The 17,328-nt window shown below is 47.0% G+C and overlaps 1 protein-coding gene across 1 annotated transcript in view; it reads right to left on the bottom strand.

Annotated features, from left to right (window-relative positions):
- IQCB1 (IQ motif containing B1) overlaps positions 1-17,328 on the bottom strand; it is a 1,943,919-nt gene that overhangs the window by 800,276 nt on the left and 1,126,315 nt on the right. Inside the window, exon 11 of the mRNA XM_044075021.1 lies at positions 1,525-1,553. Within this exon, the coding sequence (XP_043930956.1) occupies positions 1,525-1,553 (29 nt within the window). The remainder of the gene's footprint in view (positions 1-1,524; positions 1,554-17,328) is intronic.

Here is a 17,328-nt window from a genome sequence, read left to right as displayed (position 1 = left end):
AAGCTGTAAAGCTGCCTTGCTCGCAGCTCCTTCAGCTGTAGGATCCTGTAGGGTATCTCCTAGTTCCTTTAGGAGATCCCTTTGAAGGCGTGTAAAGTGGGACAAATAATTCAGCGACCTGAGAGTAAAGGCCGCTGAAGCAAACATATGCTTCCCATCCTGCCCATAGTATGAGACTCTTTGTTCGGCGGATGGACAGAAGAAGAAGTCTCCGCTAATTCTTGCTTGGTGTCTGCCACCACCACCATCATAGCATCAACAGGCACACCCTTTGACAGAAAGGACCTATCCTCTAGAGCAGTTATGAATTCATTGGGCCTCCTCGGAAGTGGTTCCATAGTCTCTGGGGAGGTCCAGGCCTTCCAACTCACTAAAGCCAATAGAGAGTCAAAAGGTGGGTACACCCAAGAGGTGGAGGGTCGGGAATCAAATGCATCCAGGTACACAGACTCATCCTCAGAAGGGGCAAGGGATTTCCAGCCACCCCTCTGTCTAAGGATTTACAGGATGTCTGAAAAAGAGACATTCTCAGAGAGAGACTATGGGGACCCCTCTGAGTCCTCCAAGTCTGTGTCTGAAGTGAGAGATTCATGGGAGTCCAAATGCTTCCTCTTGCAGTTTTTCTTCCAAGGGACCTCCTCCGAGGGGTGCTCAGGGGAGTTTTCAGAAGAGGTGGGGTCGCCCAAAAGGGCATCCTGCAGCATGGGTTCCCTACGCTTGGCGGGGGGGGGGGGGTCGGAGACAGACTCAGGCACCGAAATAGTAGGAGCCAGTGAAGCCGGGGGTGGAGCGGTCTCAGAGGACAGCACACTCCTCATCACCTCAAAGGCACCGGGATCCCAGCCCGAGAGAGTCCCCGACTCCAAAGAGCCAGGAGATCTCATCCGAACCGAGGGCGATGGCTCCGAGGAAGATGTAGAGCCGAGCTCACCTGCGCCAAAGCCCCGAAAGGGAGAGCAGAATCAGACAAGGGTCTGATGCCACTCCCCCCTTGAAGCCAATGAGAGATCGTCGGCCCCCAGATCCATCCAACGAGGAGATCGTAGCAGTAGTCTGAACTGATAGACCAGAGGTAATCAGAGCCATCGGTTTCACCACAATGACTTCCATGCACTCCAGCTCTAAACTCAAAGGAGTCAGAGGAGGAATTGATAACGGTGCGGGTTGGGGTGTCAGTGCCAATCCCTTGTGGGCTGGGGTCGATAGTAATTTAGCTAATGCCTGTGTCCTGAGAAGCCTCTCCACATCATGATCCAAAAGCCTGGTTGATCGAGAGGAATGACAGGAAGACCGATGACTGCCTACCACAGATTGCAACAGCAGGGACTGTGGAATAGACCGAACCGGCTCCAGAGAGGGAGACCTGGTTCTCTTGTGTGTCCTGATGACTGGCTCTGAAACCACTGATGGAGCTGCCAGAGAAAGAACTTTGTTGGAACCAACACTTGGATCTGACACACTCACAGATTTATCCTTAGATTTAGATGGCTCTGATGTCAGAATGAAGATGATGGCTTAGGGGACTTTTCTTGTTTTTTTGCTGGTTGAGAACCCTCAATAGCAACATCAAAGGGGCTCTTTAATAAGCCTTATAATATCAACTTATTTTTCCTCTCCTGCAGGAACACAGAACTGAAAGCATGACATATAGAACACGAGTCCTGCAGGTGTACAGCCCCTAAGCAATAGACACAGCTCGTGTGCCCTTCCGTAAGCAACATCTTTTGGCAGCACAAGTCACACTTTTTAAAACCCAAAGGTTTTGACTCCTTAGAATCTTCGGACATGCTAGAAGTAACTACAAAATTACCCAAGAGAAAAACACCAACAACAACAACACTGAAAGGAACTTTAAACTTTTTCTTCTTTTTTTTTTTTTAACAGGAAATAGAAAGGAGGAAAGGGGAACAGCCTCTAAGTTAAGCAGCAAATCTCCCAACCCAGGAGAGCCTCTAACTTAAACAGCTGCTCCTATAAGAAAAAAGAAAGGGAAATGAAAAGAAAAGGCCCTTAAACAAAGACAGAACTAAGAGAAAGGGAACAGGGAACCCTCTAAGTCAAACGGGTTCAAGGAAACAAGTTAGGCCTGAAGGAAAAGTGCGGCGGCCACAACAACAACAAAAAGGCAGCAGCGGAAAGGTCAGAAAAGCAGTAGCCTACGGTGAACACACTCAACACTAAACTAAGAGAATTTAGCTATCTGAAAGCAAAAGATTTGAGTAAATATCACAAGAATAAGAAAATACTTAGCCTGAGCCAGTATAAGCAATCTCGACTCTGCAAGTGGCAAATGAGATCTAGGTAACTACCGCTAGGCATGTTGGGATAGGGGCTAACCTTAAGCCAGTAAAAAGCTCTCAGCTACAGTATATGGCTGAACTGGAGCCGAGGATCGTCTCCGAACCCAACCAGCAAGAACAGAGGTGAGATTGAACAACATAATATCAAATGTTTTATTTTTTTATCTCATCCGAGTCTTATGAAGCTGATGTCATCATGCACACCACAGATTATGCTGCTGATGCATAATGACATCAGTTGTAATTAAAACAAATTGTAAAAAAAAAAAAAAAATTCGGAATTTGAAGGGGCCGCTCAGGAGTTCATGCCATCCCATTATTTTGACCTCAAAAGTGGTAAATCATGAGGAATTCAGTATGGTTGACAGATATGCTGCTTAACTGGTCTAACTGCTGGTATTAAACCCTAGTTTCATTCCTTTGTACCAAGAGTATGCCAAGCTAGCTCAGGACTTGTCTTTGCATTAAGGCAGTTCCCGCGCAGCCAGCTCAAAGCTATGAGTCTAACTGTTTTTCCGTCCCACTCACACTGCTGTACTTGGGTTTTTAAATCCAGTTTATCTGATGTTGTCTGCCACTTATGATAATTTGACAACATAATTCTCTCACTCTCCCCATTTATTGGCTGTTGACAATTAGCACATAAGTATCAATGTTATGTTCATAGGTTCAAAGGTTTATACTAGGCTATCTGCCCTAAGGCATTTATAAGCCTAGCCCAAATTTTTTTGGCTTACGCCACCCCTTATATGAAAAAATACTGTGCCCATTAGTTTGTTGTGCCTCTGTCCAGCAGTGACACAGAGATGATTCCCGGGGTAAACCTACGATCTCCCATCCACAGGTCTAGATTTCTCTTGAACAGAGTCAGCGAGGTGCTCTGCCTCACATGGACCGGGATTTTATTCCACAGCATAGGGAGTCTCTGAGTGATAAATCTATCCCTCCAGCACGTCCTATTTATATCCGTGCTAAGGTTTAGGTCGCTTGCTCTAGTGGTTTGGGTGGATTTGGATTTGTTGAGGTGAAGCATGTCCATTAATTCCGGGTTGGACATGGCCTTGTATGTCAGGCACATGTCACCTCTGAGCAGACGGTATGCGACTGAATAGAGCTGGAGTTTCTTCAATCTGGCAGCATATGACAGATTTTGGAGTCCCTTTATCCTTTTGGTGAGGAACGTTTGGGGTCTCTCCAATTGCTGCAGATGTCGGGTGAGATACATCCCGAATGGGGCATTGTATTCGATCATTGGTCTGATAAGTGAAGAGTACAGGGAACAATGACCTCACTAGATCTGGATGTGAATCCTTCATGATCAGGTGGGCAATGTAGAAGGTCTTTCTAACCACTTTAGCAATGTGAGTGTCAAAAGAAAGGCCACGGTCAACCTGGGTCCCCAGGTCCCTGATAACCTCTTCTGTGTTTAGTGGATTGCCACCTATATGGTAGCTTGGGGTTACCTTGTTTTTCCCGAAGGGTATGACTATACATTTTTTGGCGTTTAACTTCAGGCCATGGCTCTGGCACCAGCTATCTGTTTCCGTGCGTCCCTTCTGAAGGATATCCGTGTCCGATGCACTTTCCACTATGGCGCCCAGTTTGCAGTCGTCTGCAAACTTTGTCAGCCAAAGTCCTCCCATGTTGGCCTGTACTGAGAAGTAGATGCCAAACAATAGGGGGCCAAGGACCGAGCCCTGTGGGACACCACTTGTGACCGGCTTGGAGTCTGACACAGCGCCAGCAACTCTAACCCTGTGGGTTCTGTCCTTAAGCCAGTTTGCAACCCATCTTGTGACATATGGGTTTACATTTAAGCTGGTAAGTTTTTCTACAATACCCAAGTGGGGTATTGTGTCGAAAGCCTTTACAAGGTTGAGGTAGGATGTATGGACTGCCTTTCCCTCATCAATGGCCTTGGTTACTGTTTCGAAAAAGTCGACCAAGTTCAAAAGGTACATCTGCCCTTGACAAAACCAAACTGGGTCAGGTCCAATGTCTGCGAGATCCCTATATCTTTGTTTATGAGCTCCATTATGATCCTCTCCATAGCTTTGCAGACTAGACTTGTTAAGCTTATGGGGCGGTAATTACCAGGGTCCGTAGAGGCGCCGCCTTTGTGGAGTGGGACCACAGTTGCCGACGCCACTCCTTGGGCATGTATCCTGTGGTAAGGCTGAGATTAAACAGCTGCCTTATGTGCGGGTTTAATTCCTCATTTAGCTTGTGTAGCACACAGCCGGGGACACCATTGATGCTGTGTTTTTAGCTTTAGAGAGAGCAGCTTTCACCTGCACATTTGAGATGTCCGGGAGGCTACACTGGCTGGGATAGTTATCTCTCCTTTAGGGGAGAGGGGTCAAGTTTGCACTGAACCTGTCTGCCAGTATGTTGGCAATGTCTGTGGGTTCAGTGATTTTTGTATCATTTTGGACTAATTCTGAGCATATCTGGGAGTTTCCACCCAGGTTCCTAACATAGCTGAAAATGGTCTTATGATTGTCCTTTGAATCCATGGCAATTTTTCTCTCAAAATTGGCCTTAGTTGATTTTATGAGTGCTCGATTTTTTACTAATAATGATCAGGGGTGACTTCCCTTTTATGGATTTTGTTCTATCATGTAATAGCTTTCTCCTCTTATTGTAAAGTTTGTTAATGGCTGGGGTCCACCAGACTGGACGCTTGCCCTTTGTGGAAAGAGTCTTGGTTTTATTTGGGATTGCCTGATCCATGCAGTCCTGGAGGTGTTCATAGAAGGCATTTGTAAGGGCTTCAGAGCTTGGGTTGTGGTTTCCTCTGGCTCAGGGGCCTTGAAGGATACCACACCAGTCTTGAGTAGTGTGAAGTTTGCTTTAGAGAAGTTCTTCACTATGGTCTTTTTGTTTGGGGTGGGGGATGTGGATTTCCAGTGAGATTAGTTTATGATCAGATCTCACCAATGAGGGATATACTTCCGTGTGGAGCATTTTGTCCCCATGTTTGTGACAATGAGATCTAGTATATTTTCTCCTCTCGTGGAACAGTGACTAGCTGTTCCATGGCATTTGAATTTATGAACTCCAGGAACCGTTGGGCTAGAAAGTTAGGGCTTGAGTAATGTTCCCAGTCTATATTCGGGTAGTTGAAGTCACCCAATATGATGGTGTTTGGAGATACATTTATACCCTCCAGTGTCTTCAGGAAGGCTGTATGGGGTTCCTGAGTTTGAGAGGGTGGCCTGTAGCATGCTACAATTTGTAGAGCAGTTTTGCCTATGGTTAGTTGCACCTGGATGGTTTCAAGCTTTGTGCGTTGCCCAACCTGGAGGTGTGAGTATCCTTTATGAATATGGATACACCCTCCTTTTGTGGTGTGGTCCGGTTTTGGGGCGGAACGCATGATATGAGGTAAAACCTAATAGTGCCGGGTGCTCTCAGGAGCCTTGAACCAGGTTTCAGTTACAGCACAGACATCGATGTTCTCCATACTGAGAAGGGCCTCGAGTGCATTTTGAGATTTAGACTTCTGGCATTGAGCAGCATTACCCTCAGTTTCTTCCCATTTTTGTTTTCTAGGGTGGTAGGTTTAGAATTTGAGCCTTGCCTAAAAAGGCACTATGGGGTGGCAAGAGCCTTAGCCAATATCCGAATCCCAGGGTGACAGGTGCAAGCCGTCCCTTGCGAAGCAGCGTGGCTTGTCAAGCATGTCATCCCAGGCAGACAGACACTGAATCCCCTTTGAATGACACCAGACATTAAGCCAATTGTTAAAGCTGATCATCTTGTCTCTATATTGTGGCATCATTCTTGGTGAAGGAAGGATACTGCTCAGGGTTAGGGTCATACCTGCCTGGGCTACATAATCAGAGAGCTCCTCTATGTCTCTTTTCATGTAGTCCAGGGAGGTACGTCTCAGGTCGTTCACACCAGTATGGACAATGACATCTCACTTTCATTCTTACTGGACGGGTTCAGAGCCGATCCTCGGCTCTGACTCACCCGAATGCACTAGCTCAAAGTCTCTAACTTGGCTCGTGGCAGAATAGGTATCCCATCACGTAGTGCTGTAATTCCCCAAATCTCGGTTGCCGCTTTACGAGTTCAGATGCTCTCTTCTTGGCTGTGGCTAAGTTCTTTTAAAATTCATATTTTTTCTCTATATTTAGCATTAATAATATTTAGTTAGTGGTTTATATAGTGGTTCTTCTCTATTTTTACTGTGCTGTAGTTACTAGTGCAATTTAATCTTGCTACTGTGTGGTTGCTTGCTGGCTGTCATTAGTCACAAGGCCATTTTCTATTTTTTCTGTTAGTTTTTGTAGTGGTGTAGTAGTAGGTTACTCTAAAATAGTTAGAGAGTGTGTTTTCCTTATCCGCGTATATTAGCTCATTTTAGTTAGAGAGCTAAATAACCGCTTATCTCAAAAGGTTTTGTTCCCCCCTTTGTAGCTCTACTCGGTCCATTTAAGTTAGAGGGCAGAGCCGTTCATGTGTTTTTTTCCCTAGTTTAGTATACGTCCCTTATTATACTGTTTGGTAGAATATTAACCTTTGTGTGTGTGTTAGTTTTATGTAAAGGTAATTTACTGCTTACTTCCTTTTGGTATTAGTTGTGTTTCTTCTTAATATGTTTAAAGAATCTAGACATAAGGAACCTAAGCTATCAGGCTTTAAAATGTGTAAAAAATGTGCACAAAAATTGTCTATAACGGATGGGCATATTTGTGTTTACTGTTTGGGGGGCCATTCACCTCTAAGAGACATGTACATTCTGTCATTCCTTTAGCTCCCGTGTACTACAGGAAAGAAAAAACAAGTTAATTCTCAAGGGACTCCTAAAACCTGCCTTTGATTATGCTCTACAAAGTACTTCTTCTAGCAAGTCCCCTTCCACTAAAAGTGACAAGCCTACAAAGAGACCATCTCCTTCTTCTTCAGCTCATTCGGAGCCTCCTCAAAAATTGACTAAAACTTCTGATATTTTGACCTCCTCGGCTCCACAGCCCTCAGAACCGAGAGAGACCATAGATTTGGACAAATGAAGACCTTCAGCTCCACAGCCTTCAAAGCCAAAAAAGACTATTTTTCAGAGCCAGTCTACTGAACTTCTACCAGTCTCCCCTACCTTGAGATCTCCTATATTGGAGAGATCTCGCTCACCAACCCTCTCCTCGAGGTCCTCTAGGAGTTTTTCGGACGATGATGTGGACAGGGTGGTGCGCAGACTTTTGAAGTCGTGAGCGCTGGCTAAATTGTTTTCAGCTCCAACCCAACCAGTTTCGGAGCCATCTAAAACTATTACATCCACAATTATTCCTCCTCCGAGCCAAGCTGGATATTCAGAGCTGGAATGCCAGATACTGCTTGCTGTAGATTCTTTGGTTCCGAGACCCCTTCAGGAGATTTCAGAGCTAATCCCTTCTCTGACAGTCTTGGTGGCATTCGTGGTGTCTAGGAGCCGAAGTTCACCGCTCTGCTCCAGGGGGGACACACGGACTCGAGTTTCTTTGGTTCCGAGTTTACCTCATGGAGCTTCAGCTTGGCTCCTACATCAGCCTCAGAGCTGATCTCCGTGGAGCAGGGGATTCCCTCTGTTTCCTCGGAACCGGAGGAGTCCTCAGAGCCGGGGGATCTGCCCTCGAGCTGATGAGGTGTGCTGTCCCCGCCTACAGCTCTACACAAGGATACTGGTATTCTTCCCTCCAAGGCACCGGCTTCTGCCTTCGCACCACCTCATCCACAGAACAGCAGAGATTCAGAGCCTCAGGGAGCCCCCACTGGGTGAACCCCACTCTTCTGAGACCTCCCCAGAATACCCTTCTGAGGAGGGTCCTCGAAAGAGAACATGCAAGAGGAAGCATATAGACTCCCCTGATGAGTCCATCATCTCTGACACTGACCTCGAGGAGTCAGAAGGGTCCCCACGGTCGTCCTCTGAAGATATCTCCTTTGTAGTTATACTAGAAATCCTGAAACAGAGATGTGGCTGGAAAACTGTCAACCCTTCTGATGAGGAGTCAGTGTACCTGAAGGCTTTTGGATCTCAACCTTCAGCCTCCTGGGTGTCTCCGCCTTTCGACAAGCTACTGAATTTGGTTAGTCGAAAGGCGTGGGAGTCACCAGACACTATATAACCAGCCCCTCAAAGACCAAATAAGTTCTTATAAGCCTCTTCTGAAAAAGAATTTCTCACGAAAGGCGTTCCTGTAGATGGTATGTTGGTGGCAGCAGCCACCAAGAAGGAACTTTCTGAAACATCATCTGTCCATCCACCAAACACGGACTCCCAAATGATGGACAGATACGGGAAGTGTATTTTTTCATCAGCGACTTTTACCCTTAGATCGCTGAATTACTTTATGCATTTTATGAGACTACAAAGAGATCTCCTGAAAGAGTTAGGAGATACTCTCCAAGGTTCATTGGCTGTGGGGGTCTCAGAAAAGGTGACCTCTCAGCTTTCTACCTTAAATTCCATCATTATCTCCTCCATGAGACTAATATCCTATGCAGAAGATGGAGCAAGCAGGGCAGTGGGTTCAGGAGTTTCCTGAGGAGACACTCCTGGATGCGCTTGTGTAACTTTGCAGAGCCTTTCAAGTCTACCTTTATCAATGCCTCTTTTGATGGCTCCTCACTTTTTGGACCCAAAGTCAGGGACATACTCACCGGATGCGAGCAGGAAGGGAAACTCTCTCTGCCATTGGAGTATGTTTTTCCGTACCTTCAAGACCTTACCTTAATGGTCAGAAGAGTGGGAAAATGTGGTTCAAAAGATCCCAGGGAGTTCTGCAAGATGCATGAAATGAACCCTCCTCCAGGGGCAGAGGGGGAGGCAATAATGGTAGACATCATCCTAGAGGCAGAGGGGGTCCACAAAACCAGGGTGACAGTGATTCCTTTCGTGGCTGGCTCTACCAGCTCTCCTGAAAGGAGGCCCATCTGCTCTACTCTGGAGGCAGTCGGGGGGGTGGTTAACTTTGTATTCAGAAGTCTGGTGAGATATCACAAGAGACAAGTGGGCACAAAGTATAATATCCAAAGGCTATTCCATTCACTTCTGCCATCCTGTTCCACAGATCAGAACAATCCCGGATGTTCCACCCAGTCAAGGGGTAAAAGCAACTATAGAAATTCAAAAGTTGCTTGACAAGAGTCATCCAAAAAAGTCCTCACAAACCAAATAGGATTCGGAATTTACTCAAGATTCTTTTTAGTGCCAAAAAGAACAGGGGACTGCAGACCCATATTGGATCTCAGCAAACTAAATGAATCTGTGAAGAAGTCCAAGTTCTGAATGGTGACACTGCAGTCAATTCTTCCCTTTTTAAGGAAAGATGATTGGATGTGCTCAACAGACCTCCAAGATGTGTACTACCACATAAAAATGGACAGAGCATCAAGGAGTCACTTACGCTTCCAGCTGGGAGCCAGTCATTATCAGTTTTGAGCTTTGCCGTTTGGCCTCACTACAGCCCCTAGAGTGTTCACCAAATGCATGGCAGTAGTCACAGCTCAATTGAGACAGCTGGGATTCCAAGTGTTTCCATACCTAGATGACTGGCTCCTAACTGCCACCATCAAGCATCTACTTCAGCAGGCGAGAGATGCCACTCTTCAAACTTGTTCTTGATCAGGGATAACAGTGAATTTACAAAAATCTACCAAAACAAACTCAGAAGAAAGAAACACAAGCAAATAATCCAAAACAGGAATCCAGGCACCTCAAAGCTGGAAATAATCCAATAATAAGAAGTTATGTACCTACCATAACGTTCCATGTTAGTTGTCTTCTCTCGCCTTCTTTCTTGCTTGATGGGTTCGGAGCCGATCCCTCGGCTCCGACTCGGCACTTGCTTTAGCTCGAGAACTCCTTTTACCAGCTCGAGGCAGCCCCATATCCCATGATGCAAGGCAGGAAGTACCCAGATCTCGTTTGTTGACAAAAGGGCAATAACACCAAGCATAAACAATACTTCCCAAAGGAAGAAGAAACTTACAAATGGAAAAAGGACCAGGTCTGAATGGTCTTTAGTATTATAGTTTCTTATACAAGGTCTGTCCAGGCCAGGGGAAGGAGGGAGGGTCGCAAGAAAGAAGGCGAGAGAAGACAACTAACATGGAACGTTATGGTAGGTACATAACTTCTTAATGTTAAGTTGTCAATCTCGCCTTCATTCTTGCTTGATGGGACCGCGTCCTAGCACCTCTATCCTGGGTGGCTCAATGGAACAAACTCTTGAGGACTGTAGAGCCAAAACTGGCTCTGTCCCTGGAGGCCAAGTCCAATTTGTAATGGGAAACAAAAGTGTGAGGAGTGCCCAAGTGGCCGCTGCACAAATAGTGTCTAAAGGCAGTCTAGCTTGAAAAGCTGTAGAAGTAGCTAAACTCCTAGTTGAATGTGCTTTAGGTTTTGAGCACAGCTGTTTTCCCCTGATCGTATAAATTTCAGTGATGACCGAAGAAAGCCATCTGGACAAAGTCACTTTAGAAACAGGAAGGCCTTTTTTTTATCCGCATAGGAAACAAAAAGTTGATCAGATTTTCTAAATTTTTGTTCTGTCCAAATAATATCTAAGCTGACGGTGGACGCCAAGATAATGTAGCTTTTGTTCAGCTCTATCTGAATAGTTAGGAAAAATACAGGGAGATCAATAGATTGATTCAGATTGTTTTTCGAAGCGACCTTAGGTAAAAAGGATGGATTAGTTCTCAAAGATACTCTGTCTTTGTGAAAAATCAAATAGGGGGGTCGAACCGAAAGAGCATGAAGTTCAGACACCCTCCTGGCAGATGTAATAGCTACTAGGAATAAAGTTTTCCAAGAAAGATATTTCAGGGAACAAGAAACAGCTGGCTCGAAGGGGGGAAGAATCAAGGATGTCAGCACTAAATTTAAATCCCACTGAGGAGGAGGATTCCTGATTGGAGGCTTTAGTAGGAAAATTCCTTTCAAAAAGGCCCTGCAGAGCCTATGGGACATAATATTATGATCTGCTATCCCGACATGAAAATTAGAAATAGCAGCCAACTGAACTCTGACTGTGGAAGAAGAGGAGCCTGCATGGAAAATCTCTGCTAAGAAGTCCAGAACTGCCTGAACAGGGCAGTAAAGGATCAATATTTTGGGCCTTAGCCCAATAAGAGAAACGTTTCCATTTGCTTGTGTAAATCCTCCTGGTAGAGGATTTTAGTGAAGTTACTATGATATCTCTAACTGGGTTAGAGATCAAAGGAAGCCTGGCTAAGGAAGGAAGTGGAGCAACCATGCTGTGAGGTTGAGAGAAGGGATTGACCGGTGCAGCTGACCGGATTGGTGAATCAGTAGATCTGGCACTGGGTCCAGATGCCACGGCTGCACCAAAAGGTGATGATGGAGGAACGGAACCAAACTTGTCGAGGCCAGTAAGGGGCAATGAGAATCAATTTGGCTCTCAAACGGTAGCTTTCTGGATCACCTGAGGGATCAGAGGAAAAGGAGGGAAGGCATAAAGAAGTCCCTGGGGCCAATCCTGGGTCAGAGCGTCTCTGGGGGGATGGCCTGATAGAGGAAGAGGCTGAAGAAGTCTGGACATTTGCTGTTTTGGGGAGTAGCAAAAGATCGCAACATGGACGACCCCATTCCAGAAAAATCTCTTCCGCTATGGATTGCTTGAGAGACCACTCGTGAGGCATGAGAATAGCTCTGCTCAATCTGTCCGCTATAATGTTGGTTTTCCCAGGGATATGCGTTGCTACCAGAAACCGATGAGAGGAGATCGCCCATTGCCATAGTCTGAGCGCTCGACACAAGGGGTAGGACTTGGTTCCGCCCTGTTTGTTGATATACCAAACTACAGACATGTTGTCTGTGTGGACTGCAATTGTCCCTACGGGAAGAAAGTCGTTGAGGGCTTGCAACGTTAAAAGCACTGCTCTCATCTCCAGGACATTTATGTGCAGATGGTACTCGAACGGTTGCCACCCCCCATGACCCATCCTCCCCTGTTAATGACCCCCACCCGATCAGGGAGGCATCCGTGGTGACAGTGGCTATCGGGGACGGAGGTACAAAGCACCTGCCTTGGTGAACCTGAGACGATGTGATCCACCAAGCAAGATGTTCTTTGCATGTTCGTGTCACCAGAATCTGGTGACGCATAGGGAGTTGCTGGTATGACCACTGTGTGAACAGCATCCACTGAAGGAGGCGCATGTAGAATCGAGCCAGGGGAAGAAGAGTGATGGCCGCAGCCATAAGACCTAATACCTTTAGAACCATTCTGGCCTGTATCTTCTTGCTGGCCAGAATGATCCTGACATGAGTCTGAATGTCTGAAACTCTTTGTTCTGTAAGGGTAGCTGACATCCGAACAGTGTTTAAGTTTGCGCCTATGAAGGTAATAGACTGGCAGGGCGATAAGGATGACTTTTCGTAGTTGACTGAGATGCCCAAATGAGAACAAAGGTCTATTGTGTAATCTCTGGCTTGTATAAGCTGATGCCTGGTGGTGGCTGACAGGAGCCAGTCGTCGAGATACGGAAACACCTGGAATCCTTGACGTCTCAGGTGAGCCGTGACCACTGCCATGCATTTGGTGAACACTCTGCGGGCTGTAGTGGGACCAAAGGGCAGCGCTCTGAACTGGAAAGACTGGACCCCAGCCGAAGCGGAGAAATCTCCTGGTGCGTCTGTGAATTTTGATGTGATAGTACGCATCCTGAAGATCTATTGAGCACATCCAGTTGTCCTTCTGTAAGAAGGGCAGAATTGACTGAAGAGTGACCATTCGGAATCTTGTCTTCCTGACAGACTTGTTGAGTCTGCTGAGATCCAATATTGGTCTCCAGTCTCCCCTATTTTGGGGACCAAAAGAACCTTGAGTAGATTCCGGGCTCTGAATGGTCTATTGTGACTGGCTGAATGGCTCTTTTTTGCAGTAGTTTGCGATCTCTAACCCTGCAATGTCCCTTAGACCGGGTGGTACATCTGGAAGGGAACTTGAGGGGAAGGGACTTTCGTCGAAAGGAATTATGTAACCCTTGGATATGATCGACTGTACCCATCTGTCTTGAGTGAGGGAATGCCAGGCTTCTGGGTACAGTGATAATCTTCCCGACTGCCTCCAAGGAGGGACAGCCGGGCAACACCTCAGGGATGCTGAAAGGGCTTCTCAGGAAGAGACTCCTGTTGCCCTGATTCTTGGACCCCTCTGCCTCTAGAGCGGCCTGTTGTTGTTACCCCTCTGCCTCTAGGGGTAAACTGACCACGTGAATCCGGCGTGACTCCTTGGGATTTACGGAACCACGTCTTCCCACCCTTCTGTCCTTTGGGATAAGGCCTAGAAGGGGTGGAAAAACGGACTCCAACAGCAGAAAGAGTCTTGCCGTCCTGCTCACACCTGGTCAAGGTTTCCTTCACCTGAGGGCCAAACAAAGCTGACCCATCAAAGGGAGAATTTGTGAAGGACGCCTTAAAGGGATCCAAAATCACATAGCCGCATCCAGGCTTGGCGTCTAAGAGCCACACCTGTGCCTGCGCTCTACTCGCTCCATCAGCAGCATAAGATATTAGCCGCATGGAGGAGTTAGCAATGGAATTGAGGGTTCCTAGCTGCGAAGCAATCTTTTCTTGGGCCCCTGCAGCGGTAGGATCCTGAACTACTTCTCCCAGCTCCTTCAGGATATCTCTGGAGTCTAGTGAAGTGACAAAGATAATTCAGCTTAACGCATAGCAAAGGTCGCTGATGAAAACATCCGCTTGCTACTCTATCCATGGTCCTAGAGTCCTTATTAGGAGGATGGACGGCACGGAAGGATCTGCAAGTTCCTTTTTGGTGGCCGCAGCCACCACCATGGCATCAGCGGGGACACCCTTGGTAAGGAATTGTTTGTCACTAGGGGCAGTTATAAATTTAGAAGGCCTCCTAGGGACTGGCTCTACAGAGTCAGGAGCTGTCCACGCCTTCTGCAATAACCTGCATAAGGGGTCGAAGGCGGAGACACCCAGGAGGTGGAGGGCCGAGATCCAAACGCCTCTAGGTATACTGACTCATCCTCAGAGGGATTGTTGGTGGGCCAGTTTCCTCTGTTTCAGAAGTTCTAGGATGTCTGAGAAGGAGACATCCTCAGAGGGGATCTAGGGGATCCCTCTGACTCATCAAAGTCAGTATCCAGTGACAGACTCAGGGAGTCTACATGCTTCCTCTTACAAGTCCTCTTCCTAGGAGGATCTCCCGAAACATCAGGAGAATCCTCGGAAGAGGGGGAAATTCCCAATGGGGAAACCTGAGGCGGAGGATCTCTGGGTCCTGTAGCAAGAGAAGTGGCAGAGATGTCAACAGGTACAATAGAGGGAGGAGCTACGGGAAGAGACTGCTGACTGATACCAGTGGCCAGTACACTCTTCATCACCTCGAATGTTCCCCTCCCAGGCAGGTCCGAGACCCCGCCCAAGAGGTAGGAACTCCAGGGGCCACCGAAAGGGAAGCCTCCGAGGCAGATGTCGGAGCCGAGCTCACCAAGGCCGAGGCTCCAAGGGGAAGAGCGGGCTCGGACAAGGGTCCGATGCGTAAGCCCGACCACCGAATCCCTCTAAGGAAGAGGAGATAAGAGTAGGGGCTGAAGGAACAGAAGGGGGTATCCGTCCTCCAGCCGTAGCAGTAACCATGCCCGAAGACTCCAACTCCAAGCTCTGGGGTAGAGTTGAAGGAGGAACTGTAACGGGGTGTGGACCAACAGTCGTCTGCTGAGACGGACTGTGTAGCATTTGGGCCAGTACCTGTGACTTGAGCAATCTACTGACCACTCTCTCTAGGTCATGGTCTGATAACCTGGATGACCTTGAAGATCGGCTCCGATGGCTCCTTTCCGATAGAAGAGGAGAGGCCGGAGCCGAAAGTATCGGCTCCAAAGAAGGAGACCTCGACCTCTTCCTGGAAAGGGTCATCGGTGCCGATATCACTGATCCTGTCGGCACCGATTTCTCGGAGCCGGCAGAACGCCTCGATGTATCGGCTCCAGCCGGAGCCGATACAGCCACCAGTAACGGTGTCGGAGCCGATCGAGCCGACACCGATGCCTGTGCCACATGGGTGTCGGAGCCGATCGGAGCCGACACCGATGCCCGTGCCACTTGGGTGTCGGAGCCGGTCGGAACCGACACCACAGTGGTCAAAGCAGATTCGGCACCGATAGCCATCGGGCCGAAAGCTTAGTGGACCAGAATCGGCTCCAGCCGAGCGATCTCGACTCTATACGAGTCGGAGCCGAGGCCACAGGCTTAGAAACAGAAGCCTGGGTCTTGGCAGATTTAGTTGATTTTTGTGGGGCCGACTTAGCCGGAGAGCCCTCCGGCTTAAGAAGACCCCTGAGAATCAACTTATTTCTTCTCTCCTGCAGGACTCTCTGGCTGAAGGAGTGACAAATAGCACAGGAGTCCTGCAGGTGAAGAGGGCCTAAACAGTACAGGCAAGAAGTGTGACCGTCTGTCAGAGACATTTTCTGACAGCACGAGTCACACTTCTTAAAACCTGAAACCCTCTCTTTAGACATGGTACCTAACAAAAACACACACACCAGTCCAATTAAATTAAACTAATACCAAAAGGTATTTAGTAAAAAATACCAACACACACACCCTAACAGGGGGGGGGATGGGATAGGGAAATTAACTGACTAAAAAAATTTAAAAGAGACAGGGATTTCTGTCAGAAAAAGTTAAATTTAAAGTTAAACTATCAAAACAAATAGTTTTAACTAAAAAGGGGCTTAAATGTCACAAATGTGAATTACTTACCAGGAGCTGGTAAAGAGAAGACCTCCCAAGCTTAAGCGCAAACGAGATCTGGGTACTTCCTGCCTTGCATCATGGGATATGGGGCTGCCTCGAGCTGGTAAAAGGAGTTCTCGAGCTAAAGCAAGTGCCGAGTCGGAGCCGAGGGATCGGCTCCGAACCCATCAAGCAAGAATGAAGGCGAGATTGACAACTTAACATTCCAAGTTATAGTTTAAAAATCTTTTAATGTGAGCGCTTTCGTTCACATAAATAAAATGAACTTCTTCAGACCCACTTCCTGGATTCCTGTTTTGAATAATTTACAAAAATCTGCCTTGTTGCCTTGTCAGCATATTACATTCATAGGCACAGATCTCGACACCATCTCCATGATGGCACATCTGCCTCCCGACAGGGTTTCTGTTCTCAGACAACAAATAGCCAACCTTCTACCCCGAAAACAAAGTGAAGGTGAAGACGATTTTGAAAGTCCTAGAAACCATGGCTTCAGCGATCACCTTAGTCCCCCTAGCCAGGATGCATGAGAATTCTTCAATGGCTCCTTTTTAATCAATGGTCGTTACGAGTACGTACCATGTCTCACCTAGTCAGAATTACAGAGTCATGCAAGACAGATCTCCTATGGTGGCTTCGGTCCATGTGACCATCAGATGACCCCTTTGTGCCACAACATCCTGTAGCTACGGTGCCCACAGATGCCTCCCAGATAGGGTAGGGGGGCATTATCTGGGAAGAATGGTCCAAGGCACATGGCAAGAACATGAGGCCTATTTGCACATCAGTGTTCTAGAGATGAGAGCAGTTCTTCTGCTGTTGCAAGCACTCCAGGACACTCTTCCAACAGGAACGATTCCAATCCAGTCAGACAACTTGTCGGTAGTCTGGTACATAAACAAAAAGGAACCACATCACACCCCCTTTGTCGAGAGGCAATGAGAGTATGGTAATGGGCAATCTCTTCTCAATAAAAAGTAGTGTAATAACTATAACCAACAGCCCAAGAGGTAAATCTTCCATTGCTAAAGAATAACTGGCAAAAATAAAATATATACACAAGCAACGGAACGAACCAGGCAGAATCCAGACAGGAAGCAAAAGCACAAAAGTCAGTAATGCTGTATAAAATCATTCATCTTTCATCATGGCAAGGAATCCAAAAACCAAGCAAGAAGTCTTCAAGTAATAAAAACAATCCACATGTTTAATAAAAAATCGGTAAGCGCTTTCGCAGTAGAGCTTCTTCAGACGAAGTACAAACTAAAAGAGTTCACA

The sequence above is a fragment of the Protopterus annectens genome, chromosome 6.part0, assembly GCF_019279795.1.
Source record: "Protopterus annectens isolate FY-2018-M chromosome 6.part0, PAN1.0, whole genome shotgun sequence".
In the NCBI taxonomy this organism is placed as follows: Eukaryota; Metazoa; Chordata; order Ceratodontiformes; family Protopteridae; genus Protopterus; species Protopterus annectens.
The sequence above is the reverse complement of the archived record's forward strand: the minus strand, read 5'-3'. Positions and strand labels throughout refer to the sequence as shown.